This window comes from Saccoglossus kowalevskii, chromosome 16 (assembly GCF_978046115.1).
Source record: "Saccoglossus kowalevskii chromosome 16, keSacKowa6.1, whole genome shotgun sequence".
Lineage (NCBI taxonomy): Eukaryota > Metazoa > Hemichordata > Enteropneusta > Harrimaniidae > Saccoglossus > Saccoglossus kowalevskii.
The window spans coordinates 26727100-26748935 of record NC_140656.1 but is presented as its reverse complement, the minus strand read 5'-3'; the positions used below and the strand labels follow the sequence as shown (position 1 = coordinate 26748935).

General features: G+C 33.5%; 1 protein-coding gene across 2 annotated transcripts in view; it reads left to right on the top strand.

Annotated features, from left to right (window-relative positions):
* Window positions 1–14457, top strand: part of LOC100376074 (syntaxin-1A-like) — a 55432-nt gene extending 40975 nt beyond the window's left edge. Inside the window, exons 6-10 of one of the 2 annotated variants that reach the window (XM_006821026.3) lie at window positions 1017–1125; window positions 1760–1833; window positions 2627–2764; window positions 3287–3397; window positions 14023–14457. In XM_006821026.3, coding sequence (XP_006821089.1) covers window positions 1017–1125; window positions 1760–1833; window positions 2627–2764; window positions 3287–3397; window positions 14023–14100 — 510 coding nt within the window. In that variant the 3' untranslated portion in view covers window positions 14101–14457. Of the gene's footprint in view, window positions 1–1016; window positions 1126–1759; window positions 1834–2626; window positions 2765–3286; window positions 3398–5993; window positions 6303–14022 lie in introns of those variants that run through there. The other variant, XM_078012392.2, reaches the window with a different exon arrangement.
* The last annotated feature ends 7379 nt before the right edge of the window (window positions 14458–21836 follow it).

The window sequence follows — 21836 nt, the reverse complement described above, 5'->3', positions numbered from 1 at the left end:
AGAAATAATTCTTTCTCATCAATGTTTACTCTAGATTTCTAAAAAAGTCATTATTTAAACTTTTATACCCATCAACATTTTGTTCCACTTTGTTGTATTTTGTTTTGTTGTTAGACCAAATAAAAACAATTCTTGATCAGAATTTTTGAAAAATATGAATAAAATAATAAAATATGAATAAAATTATGCAGGTTTATTTTGTGACTGGTAACATGGTGATGGATTTGTTGAAATACGTCAAAAGGAGTCTCTAGAAATCTACAATTAAATGAATACATACATAAAACACAGTTCAGTTTGTGTATAACATGCTTAACTTGTTCCAACTCTTGCAATAACCTATAATCATTTTTAATCTTCATAACAACGAAAATATTACAGCAGGACCTTTAAAACTCATGAATGTGGCCTATTAATAAGCCATAAATATAGATTACTGTGAAATACTTTATTTTCGCTTGGAATTAATTTTCGCCATTTTCGCTGAAGGGATGGTTTAGTGAAAATAAAATCCAGTGAATATACCATTTTACCTATATTTCACATTCAACTAGTCAAAAATCAGTGAAAATAAATTCCATACAAAACACCTAAAACATCTTTTCAGCGAAAATTAATTCCAGCTAAAATAAAGTACTTTACAGTTATCCCCAATGTTTTGTTATATACAGTACAAGTACTGTAAACCTCTTATTGGCTGCTCGGCATCAGTAAGACCCAGAGAAATTTTAACTGCATTTTGTGATTTCACTGACTTGCAAATATTTGTCTCTTGGGAAATTACAGCATATATGATGAGAACTGAATTTATATGAAAGATCATAATGAGGAATTTGTTAACTAATTATCAATAACTTAGAGAGTCAATTTAAGATGTGGTGAAAATATATAGAGGGCGCTGTTCAAAACAATCTGGCATATTGATAGGAGTTTGTGCAGAGCAATGCGAGAAGTAGAAAAGAGATTTTTTTTGGCAGATGCATTATAAATGTTTTTTTTGAATTCCTGTCTCATAGCATTCCACACTCTCACGTAAATTTGTGGAAGTAATGACAGAATATAATGGCACACAAACAGAATATAGAGAAAGGTGTAAAGGACGCATACAGAGACAACTGGAAATAAGTGAGTAGTAACCTTCTCACCCCTTGTAACTGAAGACATTTGGTATGACCCTGTTGGAATCGCCATTGATGGCTGTTCCACTACTGCAATGTGTGGGGGGGGGGGGGCATTGTGTGATTTGGTGGCAGGATATTCTAAAAAATTATTTACAAGGAAAATTACAGAAAAAAAAGGTTTGATGAAAGAAACACATTTTTGTTCCTACCTTTTACAAGTTTGTAAATTCTGATACTCAACCACCTCAATTTGATTTTCAGTGTCAATGTTGTGTAACAGTTGGTTTTATATACTGCCCTCTAGTGGTGATGCTAAGATTGCTTCTTCTCTGCATTGGCTGTACCATCAACTATGATATGAGAACCAAGCCTTTAAAATTCAATTTATTTTTTACCTATTGCTTTGTATATTTAAAATTTAGTAAATAAATAATACAATTGACTCCCATATGTTTACATGCACGTTTCCTTTTAGCATAGGGCCCATGTTTAATGTACACAGTCACAGTGATCACTGCGGTTTAATTCAGTGAAGAAAAATTATTCGTTAGATTTGTGACTGCTGTACTAAATAACCATTGTTCTTGTTATTATTTTTTTTGTTATTACAATTTATGAACTTTCCATTTTATTTACAGCTGGTAAAACTACAACAAATGATGAACTCGAGGATATGCTGGAAAGTGGTAACCCAGCGATCTTTACATCTGGGGTAAGAAGTGTTTGCATGTGCCGCAGACTTTGAACGCTTTTATATAACCATTGCAACCTCACCTATAATGGCATTTTTTTTACATGTATTCAGCATAACTAGCCATCATGATGATTTCCAAAATTGGTTATTACATATTTTGTACACTGTAAAATCATTTATTGCCACTGTCATTTAATTTCACTACTGTCAAATACTATATTTTAGCTGGAATTAATTTTCGCTGAAAAGGCTTTTCGAGTGTTTTGTATGGAATTTATTTTAACTGATTTTTGATGAGTTGAATGTGAAATATAAGAAAAAAAGGGATATTCGCTGGATTTTATTTTCACTGAATCATTCCTTCAGTGAAAATAGCAAAAATAAAGTATTCTACAGTATTTTGGTATTTTTTACATATTCGCTGAATTTAAGTTCACACTATATCGGTGAAACAATGAGTTATTTTATATTGTTATTTTACATGTATGTTGAGACCACTAATCAAGTCCAGTACCCTGCTACAAAATTGTCACATGTATTGTAAGAAAAAAAATGAAAAAGTTAGTGAAAATGTTAAAATAGAATATCGTCATTTCATGACTTTAAAGCAGTTGTCATCCCGTGACGATATTCGATGTTCGATATAGAACCGACATCGACGTAAACAATATGTGAGAACTACATGAAATTTGAATACAGCGTAATGCCGCGACTGTAGCAATTTCTATTGAATGCCACCATTATTCGATTTTGCGCTAACTTATCAAGAGATTTTTGCTATTGTTTTTAATATGCATATGTTTCTTAACAGATCATAATGGACACGCAGCAAGCTAAGCAAGCACTTGGAGACATTGAAGCTCGACATAACGACATTATCAAATTAGAAAACAGCATCCGAGAACTCCACGATATGTTTATGGATATGGCGATGCTCGTCGAACAACAAGTACGTAAGATGTTTTGACGTTATTTGTCCCGCCAATAGCTGGGGTGGCGAGGAACATACCTTGTGACTGATTTTTGTGAACCAAGCATCATTCAGTGGGTTGATTCTGGTTAGAGTGTGCCACCTAGTGGCAGAATCTGGTAAAAGCGACCCATCTTGTGGCAGACTCTAGTGAAAGAGCGCCACCTAGTGGCATAATCTGGTGAAAGTGTGCCACCTAGTGGCAACACCTGGTATAAACTGCGCCATCTATGACAGAATCTCAAATTAACTATTTTTAGTGTAAAAGGGGCATCTGCAGTAGGAAATGGAATGTATGGAATGAAACACGTTTAGTTTATTTTGTGGTACTGTTCAAAAATTGTTGAAACTTGAATTTGGATAAATTTTTAAATCTTATTGATAAATGGGGAGTTTTACCGGATTGTTTTTTCAAAAATACAGCTCTATGGCAACTAATATGATAAGAGTCTGTCAGTTTTGTCGTTGTTATCATTGTTTGTCATTCATTTTGATTAATAGGGAGAGATGATAGATAGGATTGAATATAATGTTGAACAATCTGTGGATTATGTTGAGACGGCCAAGATGGACACAAAGAAAGCGGTCAAATACCAAAGTAAAGCAAGAAGGGTAAGTCAAAATGTTGCATTCTGGGTAGTATTATAGATTTTTGGGATCAATTGATAGGTCAAAATTCAAGTGGTTTCATTTTAAATCGGTTGAATTGACTCATTTCTGCAGTCACAAACTAGTTCTGCAATCAAGACCTTTTATAAATTGGTCTAATCTGTATAGCCTTATGTCATATTTTCAATGACCAGTTCAGGAGACCTCACGATTCCACATTTTCTACAGTGTGTTTTCACAATTTTTGCTGTGTATTTTGTAATTACAAAACATGTTACATGTTCAGCAAATATAGTCTTGTAATGTGACATAACATCCTTGATCCATTTCCATGATTCATGGTGTTGCCGGATGGTTTACACATGTACATATCATCTTTCTGTCCAAGTGCTGACACATCAAACGCGCAATATTTTCCATAACCATGTTTTGAACATTGTTGCTTTGCTACAATAAATGTTTGCCCACGTAACTGTTGAGATATTGCACATATAGATTGTATGTTGAATGTGCTGATTGTTGTGAGTTTGTTGAGTATGATTTTCATATTATTAGGCGAGAGACCAGCACAGCCAGTCAGCATCTATACCATCGTGTTGGGAGACGTTAACAGTCGAGTTATGACTGTTGGTGTGTTAAAGCTGGATGGTCGTCACCTGTACACACACGGGAATTGAGTCCCAAGCGACGATAACAACACACGCTGTAGACACTTGTTTTTTAAACAATGACACGCTACGGCCATCTGACGCATGCGCAGGTGACGACTCTCTCGCTTTAAGCAATGTTGGAAACTGCTGTTGGCATGTTGATGTTGGTCAACATTTTTAAAGTAACCATGTTCATCAACATCAACTGTACTTGCATAACAATACTATGTATTCTGTAGAGAATGATCAAGCGTCAATATACGATTCAAAACTGCCTGCACTCAGCACTGTCTGCTATATATATATTATGCGCACTGTCTTTCTTACTAATGAATGTGCTTTTCTGGTGGCAACATTGGGGTTTCAAGCAATCGCAAATCACTATCGTAATTCACTGCCATAACTGTGGAATTCTGACTCCTACACCTATGCTACACTTAAGCATGGAAACCTTTGTCCTCTTCTTATCATTGCTCAATCCTCTGTCAAAGACAACATGAATATTCATGAACAATCGCTATGACTACCCGAGGTGATGCTTACTACAAGATGGGAAACGCGATCGCTGTTTGTTAGTATAAATCAAGCTGTAGAAAAATAACAAAAGGTCACGTGGCATGGCGTGGATATATTTTTCAGTCCTGTAACCAGAATCACAACCAGTAGTGTTTTACAAACAGAGAAAATTGCAGAGAGAAGACGTTAACTTTATGTTTCATTTGTACAATTTTATTTTTTATAATTTGATACAAAATGGTCAGTATTAAAATGTATTTACAATTAATATAAATTTTAATCCCTGTGATATCTCCTAGCGTTACGCTCTGATGTAAAGTCACAGCGTTCATGTTATACCTTTCTCAACTTTTTACCATCAGTATTCGTGTTACAATTTTTTCTTTCTTCCTCAAATAAAAGTGCTCCCTGTGACGTGTGTATTTTTTTTTAAATTGCATTTTGTGATACTAGTACTAAGGTTTCTTGGTGTTTTGGCGCAAATATTTGACATGTTTGACAATACAAATATGTGCTCGAATATTAAAATGTACGAAGATTTGTCCAGATTTGCCTGAGTCTCAAATTATTTTGAACTGAACTGAAATGAATATTTGTGAAGACATGTAAAGGAACACATTGCAAAAGCATTTGAAAAAGAGTGTTGTGAACTATAATTTCGTGTGTAGAATTCAAAGCATCATTAAACCTAAGAGTACTGTCCCTAAATGCATCAATGTTCACAGTGCATGCATCTAAATAAAAATGGATTGACCACCAAAATCCTACCTACCTAATTGCTTTCTTTCCCTTTTTTTTCACTTTCTCTCATAATTCAATTATCAAGCATGTCCTACATTTCACTGCACTCATCATTACAGAGTTTGTCTTGTTTAAATATCTTGATGTTCAGTGTGCGTCTCTTTGTACAACTTCAGATCATCAGTTTGTAGTGATATTAGCTTCCATTATCATTATCAGATTTTGCATGATATTTTAGTCTGAGTACTTCATCAAAGGTGCCATTTTGTTATATGGATACCATGACTTGGCAAATAAATTTGAGATTTGAAATTCCAGTAAACATGATCCAGACGTTGTTAACATTTTCCCACCCAAATGTTGACTTTGGCATTCACAAATTTGTAACCTAAGTTGGTGATGTAATTAAATAAAATATTATAAAACTCGCTCTTGAAACTTGCAAATGATGTAAATAGTCTTGCATGAAGAAATGATGTTCAGTGTCCGCTTGTATATAAAGTGGAAATATTTGAGTTCGGTAACAAATTTGAAATATCTGCTTAAATATGATGAAAAATTCGTTCACTTTTCTCATTCCAATGAGCAAAAGTTTCAAAACTTAGTTTTTAGTTTCCATGACAACAGTCGTTGAGCATATTTATTTGAAATAATTTTATTTGTTCTATTTTCTTTTCTTTTTTTATCTGCAGAAAAAGTTTTTAATCGTGATATGCTGTATTATTCTCCTTGGTGTTATAGCTCTGATTATTGGTCTGAGCCTTGGCTTGAACTGATGTGGGCGGCCATCTTGTTTTAGTGTCCTAACAGTCCAGTGTACCTCTACCATTTCATTCCAGTCTTGGTATTTTTTTTTTTTATTTTCTTGTGCAACCCAAAATTAGTATTTTTTTTTTAAATATGTTGTTTACTTTGTTGTACCAGCAGAAAAAATGTAATTCTTGTGAATATTTTGTAATATCCTTTCTGAAATGGTCAAGCACTTGTGCTTTTGTGAAAAATTGCTTCAGGGATTCTTTGCACCTACTTCCTCTGAAGTTGTAGAAATTTCAAAGGAAATGGAGAAAAAGTTTCATTGACGCAAATGACTTTCAGCTTATATTTTGTTACATTCTTGTTGGTTCTAAATTTTGCATTCTGACATGTGATTTTCTCATCCAATCTGAAGTTTCCCTTTAAAGGAATATATAATTAGCATAAAATTATAATCAGACTATCCAATCACTGGAGCTGACATTTTATAGAATTACTTTGCCCTCTGACCTCTGACCTTGCATCACCCTCATTACATTACCTTTGACCTCTGAACTATTCAAAAAGTATCAAATGGTACCAATGTTTTGTTCATTTCAGAAAGGAATTCAGATAAAAAATGGCTAATTATTTGTGAATGTATTTTTTTTTACTGAAAGGATTTTTCATCCAGAGCAGGGTAGTTATAATTTCTGTTATTTTGGTTTCATTTATCTCTGATATGATAAATTGCTTCAAATCACATGACCATGATTCATTTCACCGTGAATGTGACAAACCTTTCATCGGTTGATCCTGATAGATTACCAGTATAATGAAAAAACTTAAACTTGAAATATTACAAAATTAAATTAAATTAAATTTACACCCTTGTAAGACATTTCATCAAAATCTGCTAGAAATATTGAAGTTTTGGTAAATTTTAATTTGAAATAAACAAACCTGGGATCACAAGGAATGTCTTACAATTTGGTGTTAGGGGTGATTTTCATTATTTTCTGATTTGACATAATTGTGTGAAAGCCACCATGAATCCCTGTTTTAAAGGCCCAGTTTTATATTGGAATCTAAACAGTGCTGTAAACTGTTCTCATCAATTTCTTGGAAAAACAACGTTTCATTAGATTATAGATAAAATTGAATAAATTTGACTAAATATTACAGCAGAAATTTGATGCCACAATACATGTGTTGAGATTTCGTCCACAAACCGAGAAACACATCGCCACTTTACAATCTTTTGACTGTTTTTCAACCACTCAAACCCGTCCATTCAAACTTTGTCCATATTTAGATGTCAGTCGAATCAACTGAACAAATCCAAGGCATAGTAATTTGAAGTAAATTATGAATAATGTCAGAAATTAATTATTTGTATTAGATATTATTTTTATAGAATAATCAGAGCATGTAAAGGTTCAGAAAATAGTTGTGTATATTTTTTTTTATCACAGCATTAGCATCTCTATATACTTTGGCCAGTATGTTCTATAAACGTAACTGTTATGTGTGCGTTTTTTATGGAACACATGGAGGTTTTTCACGCTATGTCACAAGCCCTTCCTGGATTAGATGTTTATGTTAAAGGGCGGTGTTCACCGCACCGTGTCGTCACGACAGTCTTGTTCGATATCAGATTCATAGGGACGTACACAATGTATGTAAAACACATTATTTGTTTACATGCTATTTTAAGACATGCTGTGTGATGATCATCGCCCCTTAATGTTTATGAGAAATCTTGAACTATAGATGCTATATCTGAGCAATAACATTCAGAATGACATAGATAGACCTTTGGCAGTTTTATTGCAACATCTGTCTTCTCGGATTGACCTATGATCCCCCTCCAGGTTTAAGAGGGCTAACGAGCATTACCGGTACATCCAGACATTGCAATTATAAAAAAAATTTTTTTAGTGAAATTAAGATTTAAGAATTTGATCAAAGGTTGATACAGACAATTTGCAGTGAACTGGAACCTGACCAGTACCATGAATGTGTATACAGAATATTTTGCTGTTTAGATGGAATTGTACACGTATGTGACTCACATGAAGTAACATGAAATAACAGGGTGTTGGATCATTAAATAAAGCAGTGATCACCAGACAATTCTGCTAGCTTCATTTTTTTTTTTTCAAAATATTATTTTATTAATAATAAATTAAAAGGCAATTTTAGTTTTGATGTTTGAAAAATATTAGTCACGATAGCTAGGTGAATTTATATTTTAAATATTAAAATGATGATAATTTTTTTTTTTTGTAAATAGAATTATGTCGAAACGTACGTGAAATGTTTCAAGAATTGTTGTATTCAGTGGCATAATTTTGATAATAAGAGCGATCATATGGTGCTGGCATGTTATTTGCAAAACGGTTGCTACTGTTGCAGATTCATGGAAGGTGATGTTCGCCATAGAGGGTGCTCTTTTAGCAACACTATAAAAGTCCTCTTCCTTTTTTCATTCAGGGCATCAAACTAATCTGTCCCATACACATGGAGATTTATTTATTTATTATTCTGTTAATTTTGTTCTTTAAGATAACTTTTTGTGTTGGCAAGCAACATTTATTTTGAAATTTGTTGTATGGTTTTGTAAGGAACTACCATTTCTGCTTGAAAGCTAAGGCCAAAAGGAAAAAAGATTTTGTTTCTCGACCAAGGGAAAACTTGAAAAAAATGTTGATGACATGTTTTTAATTTTTTTAAAAATATTTTTGCTTGTATTGAGATTATTCAATACCACAACAAAAAAATAAATGTTCAACATTTGACATTTATTGAATACATGCATTAAATGGTTTGGATCTACAAAATTTCCCCATTCCAATGTACATGGTGCATGTGGTGAGGCACTGGGTTCAAATGTTTGGAATGAAAGTGGTATATGATTTATGGCCCTTCCACACTCTACATTTGGTGTAACATCCCTTCCCCCACTAACTAACAAAAGGAATACTGCATATACTAGTTAGTTTGAAGGAAGAGATCATATATTGCTTTTGAAATGGTTTTCATGCTACGAAATAACATGACTTGTTTTCAAAACAATCAAATGCATATGGTCGCTATGATGACCCATAACAATTATTATTAAATTTGCATGTGTAACAACTGATTAACAGTAACAGTCTTATTAAACTGCATATTACTGTTACTAATTATCATAATAAATTGTTGTTTATGCTAGTTTAAGAAAGTACCCTGTTACCATAGCGATTTGAGGTGTTTGGGAAGTAATTATTTGTGTTTTTTGTGTGTAAATATTGACGATTTTTTGTGTGGGAATTTGGCGAGAACAAATTTATTGTTTTACTTTTCTAGGTACTGCTTAATGAATTTAAATTTATTGACTAAAATAACTATTATTATGACTGGTGTATGCTTGCGTGCAGTCGTAGAGAAGTCCACAGTGGTATTACATCGGCATCAGCAGAGGCACACTCTCAGTTGACGAAGTGGACTGTTTCAAAGTATTTGTTCTACTTAAATAACAAAATCCTTTTTTGAACTCATTTGAATAATGCAAGAAACTCATATTTTACGGAAGGCGGGTAGCATGTGTTTTAACAGTTGATATGTATATTGTATTTCTTCAAATAACGAATTATTGTCAAATTTATCGGTAATCAAATAATGCATTATAATAGGTATTTTTGATCAAAAAAAATTCATTCCTGATATAAAAGTGACAAATAATATTTCTTTTTTAAATTTACATATTGAAAAGTAAATTTTTCAAATTTGACTGGAATTTCTGCTAAAAAAGTTTAGTTGTATTACCCTGTGGGAGTTTTTTCTTTCAATCTAATGAAAAAGATTATTTGGTTATGTTTTCAAACTGTTTTTTTCAGTTTGTTTATCTCTTACTCTGAACTTTAAAATTTAGAATTGTTGATTATGAACCGATCTTTTCACACCTGGGCGCTACATTTGAACCCGCAACAAGTGCAGCATTATTGTAGTTTCTGTCTGTAAAAGTTTGTTTCTGCATTTGTGGGGGAAAATAAAATAAATCATTGCTTCTTTCACTGGTCGGTTCATGTCGCTAAAATCGTGTTTGAATTTCAAGAGATGTTACATGCGGCATTTCAGAACTTGTAAATAATGTGACTTTGATGGGTTTCTGTATTTAATTTAAATACTAGTTGTTTTATGCAAATTACATGCCAGCTAGTACGACAACATTAAAAGCTTTTTAAAAAAACTGTCGTATTTTACTACGCGCCCTCTCTCAAAAGCACATTTACCCTTCTGTATTATGGCATTACTCATTTAAAAAAAAAAAAAGCATTGTCAGAAATAAATTATGTAGTTTTTTACATTTAACCGTAAGTCATTCGCACAGACACCGCCAATATTTGTAGATATGTATACGTTTGTCATCGCATAAAATTACATTAGATTTATCGCTTGACTTGTTTAGTGCGTCTTATTTTATGGTATATTTAATACGAGTCTAGTAATATTCATTTGAAGTTTGCATATAAGAAAACAACTTCGAAAATGTTGAGAGTTCAATTACATGGTAGTGATATTGTTTTGTGTTTGACGAAATAAATGACGCTAATACAGTGAATGTTTATTATGAGCAATCTGGTTCGTCAGTTTTACATTGGAAGATTTTTCGGCATTTAGTCTAATTCAAAAATGACGTGTATATTCTCGTATTCTAAAGCTTTCAGAATCTATATAGTCCAATAAACTGATGAAAATTGATAAACAATTAAATATGTTATTTCTTGTATTGCATACTTTATGTTGTACTCCGAGGTGATTATAGCAGACTGCTCTGTGTTTTGAAACAAATATGAATGTTTTTGACAACTCAAATTATAAGATGCAAAGTGGGAAATGCACTACTGACATGACTACTGTAATTTGAGTTACTGTTAATAATAAACCAAACGAACGCTTGTGAATTTGTATTTTGCGATGAAACATTTTGAATAATCGAATATGATGAATGTTTGCATTTATGTCATTTTGTTCACACTTGTCAACGTATCTATATTCTACAGTGAGCATGCAGCCAGATTTGGAAAATCTAAATTGACGGAAATCTGGTGATATTTATAAAAACAAATTTAATTTCCTCTCAATATAGCTTGACTTTCTGTATTTATTATTATTATGTACTTAAACTGTGTATATGTAAAATAGTCCATTTCACGCAATTTTTAGTTGATTTAGTTTTATTTATGTCTTTTGCTAATATATTTGGCACTGCCATTTTATTGTTTTTTTTCCTATTTCTGACTACTGGTAGTTATTCCTCTATCATCAACCATTGGTAAAAAAAAGACTTTCTCAGAGAATAATTTCTTTTCCTGGTTACTATAAGAACACATGGTATTATTTTGCAATAGAGAAAAGGGTGTTAGATTACTTGTCCATTTCTTAAACCTATGAATACCACAATCAAGAGTTGTTAGCTTTTGCAAAATAAACCAGCCTAATTTTTTCTAAAGCTTTTTCAACGATTATAATCTGGACCTTGAATAAATGGTAAATTATGTAAACTTGGTTCAAAATTTAAAAAAATATGACAGACCAATACATAATTATGTGTTATGTTTTGGTGGAAAATTGTGGTGTTCATAGTGTTGAGGCTTTTGGACTTCAGTCTTATGGTGAATAAAACTACCTGAAATATATATTCGTTGAGGTTTTGTCTTTATTTGTATGAAATGTTTACGGTATGATTGAAATAATATTTTTATAATAATTTTATATTTTAGCAGAAACCAGATAAAAAGGCCTGAAAAAAGGTCTGATAAAAAACAAATGATTTCTTCGGCCATTCATACAGGGATTTAGTCACAAGATGGCAGCATATGATCTACACTTGTAAATTCCTTATAAGCTGTTTAATTCTCCATTGTCGTTTATTTATATCTGGGACTGGGCAGCAAGCTGTGATTAATTTCTGGGTTGATTTTATGTATGATGTAGGTCATGGCAAAATCTGCCTGAATTCCCGGTGACACCCACATATAAGCCCACCATGTTATGAATGAAATCATTTGATTATGGTCTATTTTGATGAAGTAAGGGTATCTCAACACCGAAACACTTAAATATTGAGCGATGTAATTCAAAAGTGTAAAATCCAATCAGTGTCTTGTCTCTAACGTTATTTTGTGTGTTACTGGCCTCTCTATTTGAATTTATAGTGCATTTTCTGCACATGAGAAAGTTGGTGTTTTGGTGCACAATTCCACCTAATACAGTCTTGTATGAATATTAAGAATGTATGTAGACAGGCTGAAAACGGGGACTTATAATGTCCATCTGCACCTGGGTCTCAGTCATGCCTGACTCATTTCTTACATTTCAGTTCAAAATTTTGCACACACACGCATCATATTATACATAGGCACATGCATTTGTTTCATGATTCACTTAAAGATGGCCGGATGTTGGCCATTTTAGTGCTAAAAATTCGTCAAAATCATGCATTTCTGCCATTCTGGAACTGGATCTCAGTAATGTATGGACAGATTTCAAATCAAACTTGGTATGTCCATTGACCATTGTGTTTTTGATGCACAATTTTTTTGTTTGCAGATTGAATTGTTTTAACAAATGCAGTTCCAGGGTCTAAATCTAACATCTTTGACCTATCACATTCAAACTTCACACACACACACATCATATCATACATATGCACATGTATTTGTTTCATGATCCAATTCAAGATGACCAAATGGCAGCCATTTTAGTGCTAAAATTCATCAAAATCAAGCATTTCCAGAACTGGATCTCAGTCATGTATGGGCATATTTCATTCTAACTTGGTATGTCCTTTAAACATAATTGATGCACATCATTTTTTTCCCCAGATTTGATTCAAAATGGCTGACTTGTGGCCATTTTATTTTTAACAAATCCTGTTTTCAGAGCCACATTGCTAACATGGTGAATCTGATTCAAGATGGCGGACCATCATTTTTGTGCTAAAAAAATGCATTATGAATGTCATTGACATAATAAAGGAAGGAATCACACAAATAAACTGGCTCCACTTTCTATCATCTCTGTCACATGAGTGTCAATAATTATTTGGCACTAATGTGGGCAGTCATTAAAATACATTGACAATGAGAAAGTATGATCAATTCACCCCATTTTTGACCCAGGGTAAACGGCAGCACAAAAAGCACAACTCTGAATCCACAGATTTTTCTTTTTTCTGCAACCTTGCCAGTGTTAGTCAGTTTATAGTATAAGCCCATGTAATACCTACCAGAGTCTGTGAGATGACGCTAGTTTTAGAAATACTCGCTCGATGTTCAATAGTAATCTTCAAATCATATATTTGCATATTCCACAAAAAATATGCATGTTGGAGAACGCGTACCATGCTCTCTGTCACTCTCACAGGTTTTGGTTGCTACTTTTTACGCTCGTTGAGAATTTCGCGCCGTTACAGTTGTACATATGATAAAGAGGTCACATGGAAACAACGTGTGATATTGCTTGAAGCAATATTGATATTTATTCAATATTGATATTTATTCTTGCGCAATAATATTTCGTACATTTTCAAATCCATGGCAACTGCCATTATTGCATTGTTAATTATTTATTATCTTTCTCTGTGTTCATGTCCGCCAAATATTCATCATGATCCCTAAAGGTCAAAGGTCATCCTGGGACTTTCTGGAAGATTGTTCTATAATATTAACAGTTTTAAATATTACACTTCAATTTTTGCAATGTTTGAACTTCAGTGATAGTTTCTGAGAGTTTCTGTTGATTGTGAATCTGACCCAACCCAGATAGTACCAGGATGTGTGACCTCTGGGGTCTAGGCCTGTATTTTACTACATCATTATGTCCCATGATGCACTGGTAATAGGAGTTTAAGGTAAACATTTATAAAAATACACATAACTAACAACCATCTCTTTCTGTATTCTCTTTTCCACATTCATGCATTCCACTGGAACTCTGTAGAAGAAAATTATCATTCTAATCTGCTGTGTTATTCTCGGGGTGGTGATTGCTGCGACCTTTGGTGGCGTCTTCGGTTGAAGCTTACTTTCTCAACCCTCCATTCTTCCCTTCATCTCTGTTCTCTTTCCTCTCCCATCCCTTTGACGCATCCCCCCTCCTTCCGACAGTATGTGTGTTCATAACAACAGACAGTTGAAGACAAGCATGCTGTAACTACATTGTCTTGTTAATTTTTGTTGTATGTTTGTTTTAATTAATTTATTTACTTACTTATTTGTAAAGTAATTCTGGGTAGATATATATATCATATATACCCAGCTGCTCTCCTCTTTTGAAAGAATTTATGGGTTAAGATGCAATAATTTTACATAACATTCAAACTGTAAAGTCTTGTATATGAAAAAAACAAATAATTTGAGTAAAATATGTGCTATATGTGAGTGACCGCTGTGTATGTCATCAACTCTTACAATCTTAACCGTTTATTCTGTGTACTTTATCCTCCCTTCTGTGCTCCCTCCCCCATAGCGTGTTCCATGTTGGTGCAGTCCCTGAGTTTTTTGTATGAGTGAGGTTGTTCCACTCTGGAGATGTGGGGTGTGGAGCATCTAAATGACGGGGCTGGTTTGTCAAAGTTTCTCTTCCAAGGATAAATTTCAGTTTCATAGAAACTAGACTATTGAATGTTGAAGGCAGTTATAGATGTTAGTGCAGTTGTTTTCTGTTTGAAAACTGCTTTCCAAATGAGCTTTAAAAGAAACAATTTAACTTCACATTGAGTTCAATTGAGAAACAGAAATTATGTGTTTTTTTCTTCACTGTTGTGAACTGCCTTTAACCAGGGGTGTTGTAAAAAAGGGATATTTAGTTGGGTTTTCAAAATCCCTCTACATCATCCAAGGGAATTTGTTTCAATGAAATTCCAGTTCTTCGAGTTAGAGCCTGATTCAAGGTACAACATTTACTTACAATACAGCAGCACTTTGGATTCAAAACTACTGCAGCATTCTTAACTCTTTCACTGGCCATATTGTTGCCTGTAAAAAATGTAGGTCTTCTGGATATTTTCTGAATTCTATTTTAATTTCAAAACAAACAGGAAATGTTATGGCTATGATTTTTCAGAACAAAGATTTCAAATTTTGATCAATTAAGTTTAGTATTTATTTGACCAGGACTAGTTTATATGTGGAAGAATACAAAAACAGAAAATGGTGGTGAAAGGTTTAGTTAGTTGAAGTAGTTCTGAAACTAATTTCAATGAAATTTGGTGTAAGGACTTATGTGATTGGTCATGGTGATTAGGTCTGGCAACCAATCCTAGCGCAGCTTTCTCCTTGTGTTTGTTTAAAGTTGTACTGTCTCTGATATTAATGAAGTATGGTATTAGAAGATTGAAAACGTATCATGATGTCAAAGAATAAAATATATTTCTAAAATCTTGGGAAGCAAGACAAAAAAATCAATCTGTCACATGACACAGGATTCCAAATTATGCTTAAAACAGCTGATTGGTTCATGCATGTTGAAAATTGGCTTACATCAAGAGACTATGGGCAGTTTAGCATAGATGAGTGTACACGTTAGCACACTGACTGGAAGCGTAGCCATGTTCAGGTCATTTGCGTTCTCTGATAATTGAACAACTAATTTGGTCACCCACAGGATTATTATTTTTTTTTCAAACTATATTCAGATCGGTTTTATCAAATGAATTGCTTGGTTGCATGACAGGATGTAACCATGGAAATTATTTGAGTTGGCTCATTAAAAATAACGTTTTGGGACTCGTATCTTTCAATATATTAAGTGGGGTCTAGCTTCCTAACTTTTAGAAAGTATATAAGGTTATTGTACATATTATATTACATATTACAATGTTTTTTCACATCTATAGTCAAGAATCTTTACTCTTTATGTACCAATTTTTCCATTTTTTTATGATGTGTCAAATCCTTTATAATACAGTGTACTTCTTGAATAACAGTACTATAAGTTATTCTGTCCCATACGAATGAAATGACGCATCGTCAGTTGACGCAGGACAGCAAATTTTTAACGCACAAATAAGGAATCAGAAGTAACTTACGAGACTTTCCTTCAATGGCGATTCCAACCCATACCACCCAACCATATTATGAAGCCAATATGAAGGGGAATGCCTTGTATGTTTGCTATTACAGTCTGTCATTTCTCTGGCTTTTTAAGAAAAAGTTTGACTCTGATTACACTTTTTGTCGAATATTCTGTCAGTCATTTTAATGTACATAGTAATATGTTGTATGCTGGGTAAAATGTGTTTCTATTTAATATCTATATCTCCCATATTTGGTCTAAGGGAATATTTGCATGCCGTACATGCGCTATGCGGTATAATAGAAGTATCCAGCATGCATTGCAAAATAAGTAATGGCCAAATATTCTTTCTTTTTAAATGTGATTTTTTTTATATATATATATATATATACCAGTATATCCGAGTAGCAGATTTTGATGGAGACAGTACACCTTTGAAGTATTTTCCGTGATTGTTATTTTGATGGTAAAAACTGTTTGGAGGATTGGTTTGAACTGAAATGTAAGAAAATTAATTAAAGTCACATTTTTTCTGTAATCACCAGAAGGTAGACTTTATTTAAACGAAAAACTATTGTTTTATCATTTGAGTTATGTATGTCAACTGTGAGGGCACACTTTATTTATATGCTTTCAAAGTAAGCGATTTTCAATTATCCTATCCTCGGGAGCGGAGCTATGTCACAAGATGTTCCACGTTGCCAAGACGCGCACCACTGTCCGATGTATTTCTATGGGCTCTGCACGAGCTGCTGTGGAATGCCGGTCGAAGAGCCGGTGAAAATACATGCGAGAAAATAACCTATAAGTAATCCCGAACAACAAAATTTATATACGTTTCACATGCGGGGGTGATCTTGTTACACTGTTCAGGGGACTCTCAACAACCATCCTAAACTACCGTTTTCTGAGAGTTTTGTTTTTTGGGAGTTTCGGCTTTTGTTTTCACTGAGAGGGTTGCCAGGTGGTGAAAATGCCCGGATGTCCGCCCCGGGAATTCTATCTAGTGATGAAGTGCTTCTATTGTGTACCGAGGTAAATTCGTGACGTAAAGGCTGTCAAGAATGCTGACATTGTTTTGATCTGTAGTCGTCCATTGGTGAAGGTTATATATTTAGGAAATTTGACTTTATTCTTGATGCTACACAACCAAACAGTTGTCAATTTGAATAACAATGCTTTCAGCCGTACACATACTTTTTAAGGCACAGAAGCGCTTCATCGCAAGATTGCGTATCAAAAACAAATTGTAATATTTCAGGAAAGAGACAAAGCATCACAGTATCTGTAAACTTTAAAGTCCCATGTTGTCATCCCTGGGCAGTTTACTAAAATGTTTTTCCTTGACGCCTGATAAAACAGCTTAGCAAGAAGTCACTGCTCTGCAAGAATTCAAAGTAGAGGTGTTTTGGAAGCCTATATGTGAGATCACCATGGCAACGACAGAACTCCGACAAATGAGCTGCTGTTTAATGTAGCTTGAGTGTAAATATTTGTATCCAAGAACAGGAGAGTGTTATTGTTGACTTTCTTTATGATTGCACTTATACTACAGCACTTTTTTTTTTCAATGAAATCAAAAATAGTTGCCCTCCCTCATAGTCTATTGCAGGCAGTGTATATTTTACAAAGATGTTCACAGCCATACTGAGTGAAGTGAAATGTTTCTAGCATGCTGATTCTGAAAAAAAAAAATCAGTGCAACATTTGAAGTGTGCAATAGAGACTGAAATAAGATGAACGTTATTGATTTGAGAAATAAAATTAAGCCATAATTTTTATCAAAAAAAAATATTCAATATAAATTATGCAATACCTAGAGTTTCATGTAGATGTTTGGGTCAAAGTTCAAGTACATATATGTTTGTCGTTGTTTTCCATGTATGGGGAGGGTGTAGTCGCAGTGGTATAAATCTAAAACTGAGCTCAATAATACTGAAAAAGAAAGTTTTGACATTTTTTCACAGTTACATTTTATAGAGTTTTAATAAAAACAATGTAGTGTTGAGTTTGTAGTTTTTATTGCTCTGATGATTTGTGCTGTTTTAACTATCATGATGCAACCAATCAAAACAGGAATTTGTGGTCACATGATAAAGATGTGGCCACAACTAAAAAATCAGTTTATGTCTTATTATTGGTGGGATGAACAAACAAACCATACAGTCATATTTGTAATGCAGGTTTGAAAAATAAATTTGATTTTCTAAATGCAGAAAGAAGTGGAGACACGTTTTATTGATAAACAATTGTCCCGTGTCTGATATCATGTCAAACTATGGACCGCAACATACATTTTTGAAAAGATGACTGACATGAAACATTATTTTTTTTTGAGAAACAAAATAGCCAACAGTGCAGTCTGTGAAAAGTGGCACAAAATTCTTCCAACTTATCTTCATACACCTATAAACATTGTTAACAAAATATTTTGAGATGTTTTGCAATCTTTTCATGATATATGTTGCTTATCATTTTTTTTTATAAAAAAAAAATATGTCCACTGTCCGTTAGTTCATGATGATTCAATACTTGCATCCTTTTTTTTTTTTGGACTGGATGGGATTATTTTTAGCTTCAAAAGCAACCTTGCCCGTAATTGCAATTGAACTAGGAGAGAAACAACTTTAAAACTGATACTGTGGCTGAAATGTGATCACTAAATTGCAGACAACAAAATGGCTTCTGGTCGGCCATTTTTAATCCTGTCTACCAAACATGAGACTTGTTTCAAAATCCACAATGTTTGATTCAATCCGTCCATACACGACAAAGATCCTGTTCAAGAATGGCAGAAATTGTTGAATTTTGATGCATTTTTTGAACTATTAAAGGGCTGTGATTGTCGTGCAATGAGTGTTCAAATTTCAAGTAAACAAACATTGTATACAATGTACCTGATCAGTACCTGTTTATGTAACAAATCTTTGAGAGTGTAAAATTACGGGATCTAATTAGTTCAAAGATATCCTTTCAAGGATAGTCAAAGTTGCAAGATGGTTACATTTAAAACTATATCACTTAGTTTGAGAAAATTTGAAAACAAATAATCTTCCAGTCCAACTTGTATTACTTTGTATTGTTTTTATATAAAAAGTGATTTTTCACAGAACAAAAGACAGTGATCAGAAAAAATAATTGCTAACTCATTCCTCCCATAGAAAAACAACATTATTATTTTCCCTTATTCTTGGCATGTTTTCTTTAATTTAATTGAAATTTCAAGGTAAGCTGAAACAGATTTCATCAGTATCCAATTACACAATTGTTGGTTTCATGTTTGCACTCACTGACAGACATGATAGTTACATTCTGTAATTATACAAACAAATTTAACCGATTTTTTGAAAAAAAAATGTCTTAAGTCATCCTGGCCACCGGATAACGATGTCAATTATGGCAACCCCTATACCTCATCACATTATTACGGGCAAGGTAAAAATGCTTAAATATTGAAAAAAAGAAATTGTACAACTTGGCTAGGTTTTTCTGAAGTTTTTCAGGCATTTAATTGTACATAGTCGTGTGAAGTCTGTTAGTTTCCATTGTAAACAGGAGTTCTTCATAGATCAATATTTTACTCAGTGTTTTGCAGCTTTACATTGTACTTTGTAGACTATGGTTGAAAAACAACAATATAAATATCTGAGATTCCTATATTTTGTGTGTGTGTGCCAAATTTATTTTTGAGGTGGAGTGCTGAGATGGGTGTGGTTGTGAAAATGATATGCACACGAAGAGATGGGTTTTTAAGAAAAAAATTCTGCATGAAAAATTGATAACATTTTCTGTCATTTTCACCAAGTTCAATTTTGGGCCAAACAGACAAAATGCATTGCTTATAGTTCAGATCGCAAACTATGAAATTTTGCAGGCTGATGCCAACCCAAGTGTACATTTGGATAAAAAGTGCTTTAACAAGTCTTTGCTGGCAATGTACTGTAATGGGCTGAGCATAGAAAAATTTTATGTGCAACCACAATCCAGTACATAGTCGAAATAGTTGTTAAAATGACATGCGTGCATTCACAACCTATGATATTACCAATGACCATAGTACATAATGTGGAAACTTTCAACTGAATCAGGCGATATACAAGAGAGACATTGGCATGAATAAAAACTAAATGGCCTCCATTTGGCCATTTTAGTTTAAATCTCAAAAAAAAAAAAAAAAATATTTGCACCTGCAACCCAATTGTAAACTGAGAACTGAGTGAACAAAGTGAATATTAGTCACTAAATTCAGGAAGAGAATCATGCATACACTGTAGGAGAGGAGCACTTGTAGCTAAGATATTTATTTATTCAACTGCTTGGCAAACAATGTATCAATATCATTATGCAAATAACTGAACTTGCATCATAGCCTCAAATCATGACAGCAATACACACCATACTAAGTGTTAATTTAGAATGTGACTGGTCTAAACATGATCAACAAATGGCTACAAACCAGAAAGACAAATGGACAATTAATAGTCTGTCCAAAACAAGGACTTTGAGAAAAACTGCAAAACGTTAGCACAGATCATCATCCAAATGGCACAGATCTGTCAGAGCTATAGATCTATCTCGTTGCTTTCTGCATACTGTTTGTACATGTACATACATAATTGGTTATTTCCTACCATACTGTAAAGTGTATTATGAAAATGACATTTGGGAAATTCACTGAATTTTAAATTCAGATTTGCCAGTGAAACAGTTACCTTGAAACTTTTCACATTCACACAAGATTGGTTTCATGACCAACGACTTGGGCCTAATCGTACAAAACATCTTTGGAAAGGTTGGCGTTTTATGGCAATGTTAAATCAGTACCTTATTCTCCATTTTGAGGATCAAAGTTCAAATGTAATTTTGAAATGTAATTATAGGATTTCTACATATCAATTTTAATATGTACATGATACTTTACCAAAGAAAGTTATTTTATGTCAACGCCAACACTATCTTAAAGCGGGAGGGTCGTCACCTGCACATGCATAAAGTCCCAAGCAACGACAACTCATGCTAAAAACACAAAGGCTCATGGGTAGATGCAATGAAATGCTATAGCCATCTGACGCATGCGCAGGTGACTACTCTCTCGCTTTAATCAAAATGGCTACAAATTACATGCAATTTAACAACTAATTTCTCTAAATTTGTAATATTTGAAATGAAAATCAAGCTTTGACGAGATTTTATACAGATGAATGTCAACATAATCACATTAGGATTTGTTAAGTAAATTGAGAACTGTCAACTCCAATGACATGCGCGATTATTTCAAAATCCTATACATTTCCTTTCCAGGCAACACAAAAAAAATGTACATCTATGAGAGAGTCATTTAATGTGAAGCGTAGGTACCTGGTAATGCATCATGAAAGAATTCACTTCTGTTGAAGAGCCATACTTACAATGTACCTGGCTGTCTGCTACAACCTGGCACAAGCAATAAGACGTAAACTGATTGCTGGGATTTTGAGATTCGTTTATCTTATACCACTCATCCCCCTCAATGTTCAAATGGAGGGGACTGGTACATTTCACAAGGGGTACCCAGGGATTCTTTTATTGGCTAATAAGCCCAAGTGTCAATTCTCGATAAAAAAAAATTACCAATTCGCAAACCACAAGACCAGTGGTCACACAGCCTCTAATATTTTTCACTCATTTAAATTCAATATTTTGACCTCTGATCTAATGGTAAACACACTTTCACTTTAGCACACGTGCCAACGTAAATA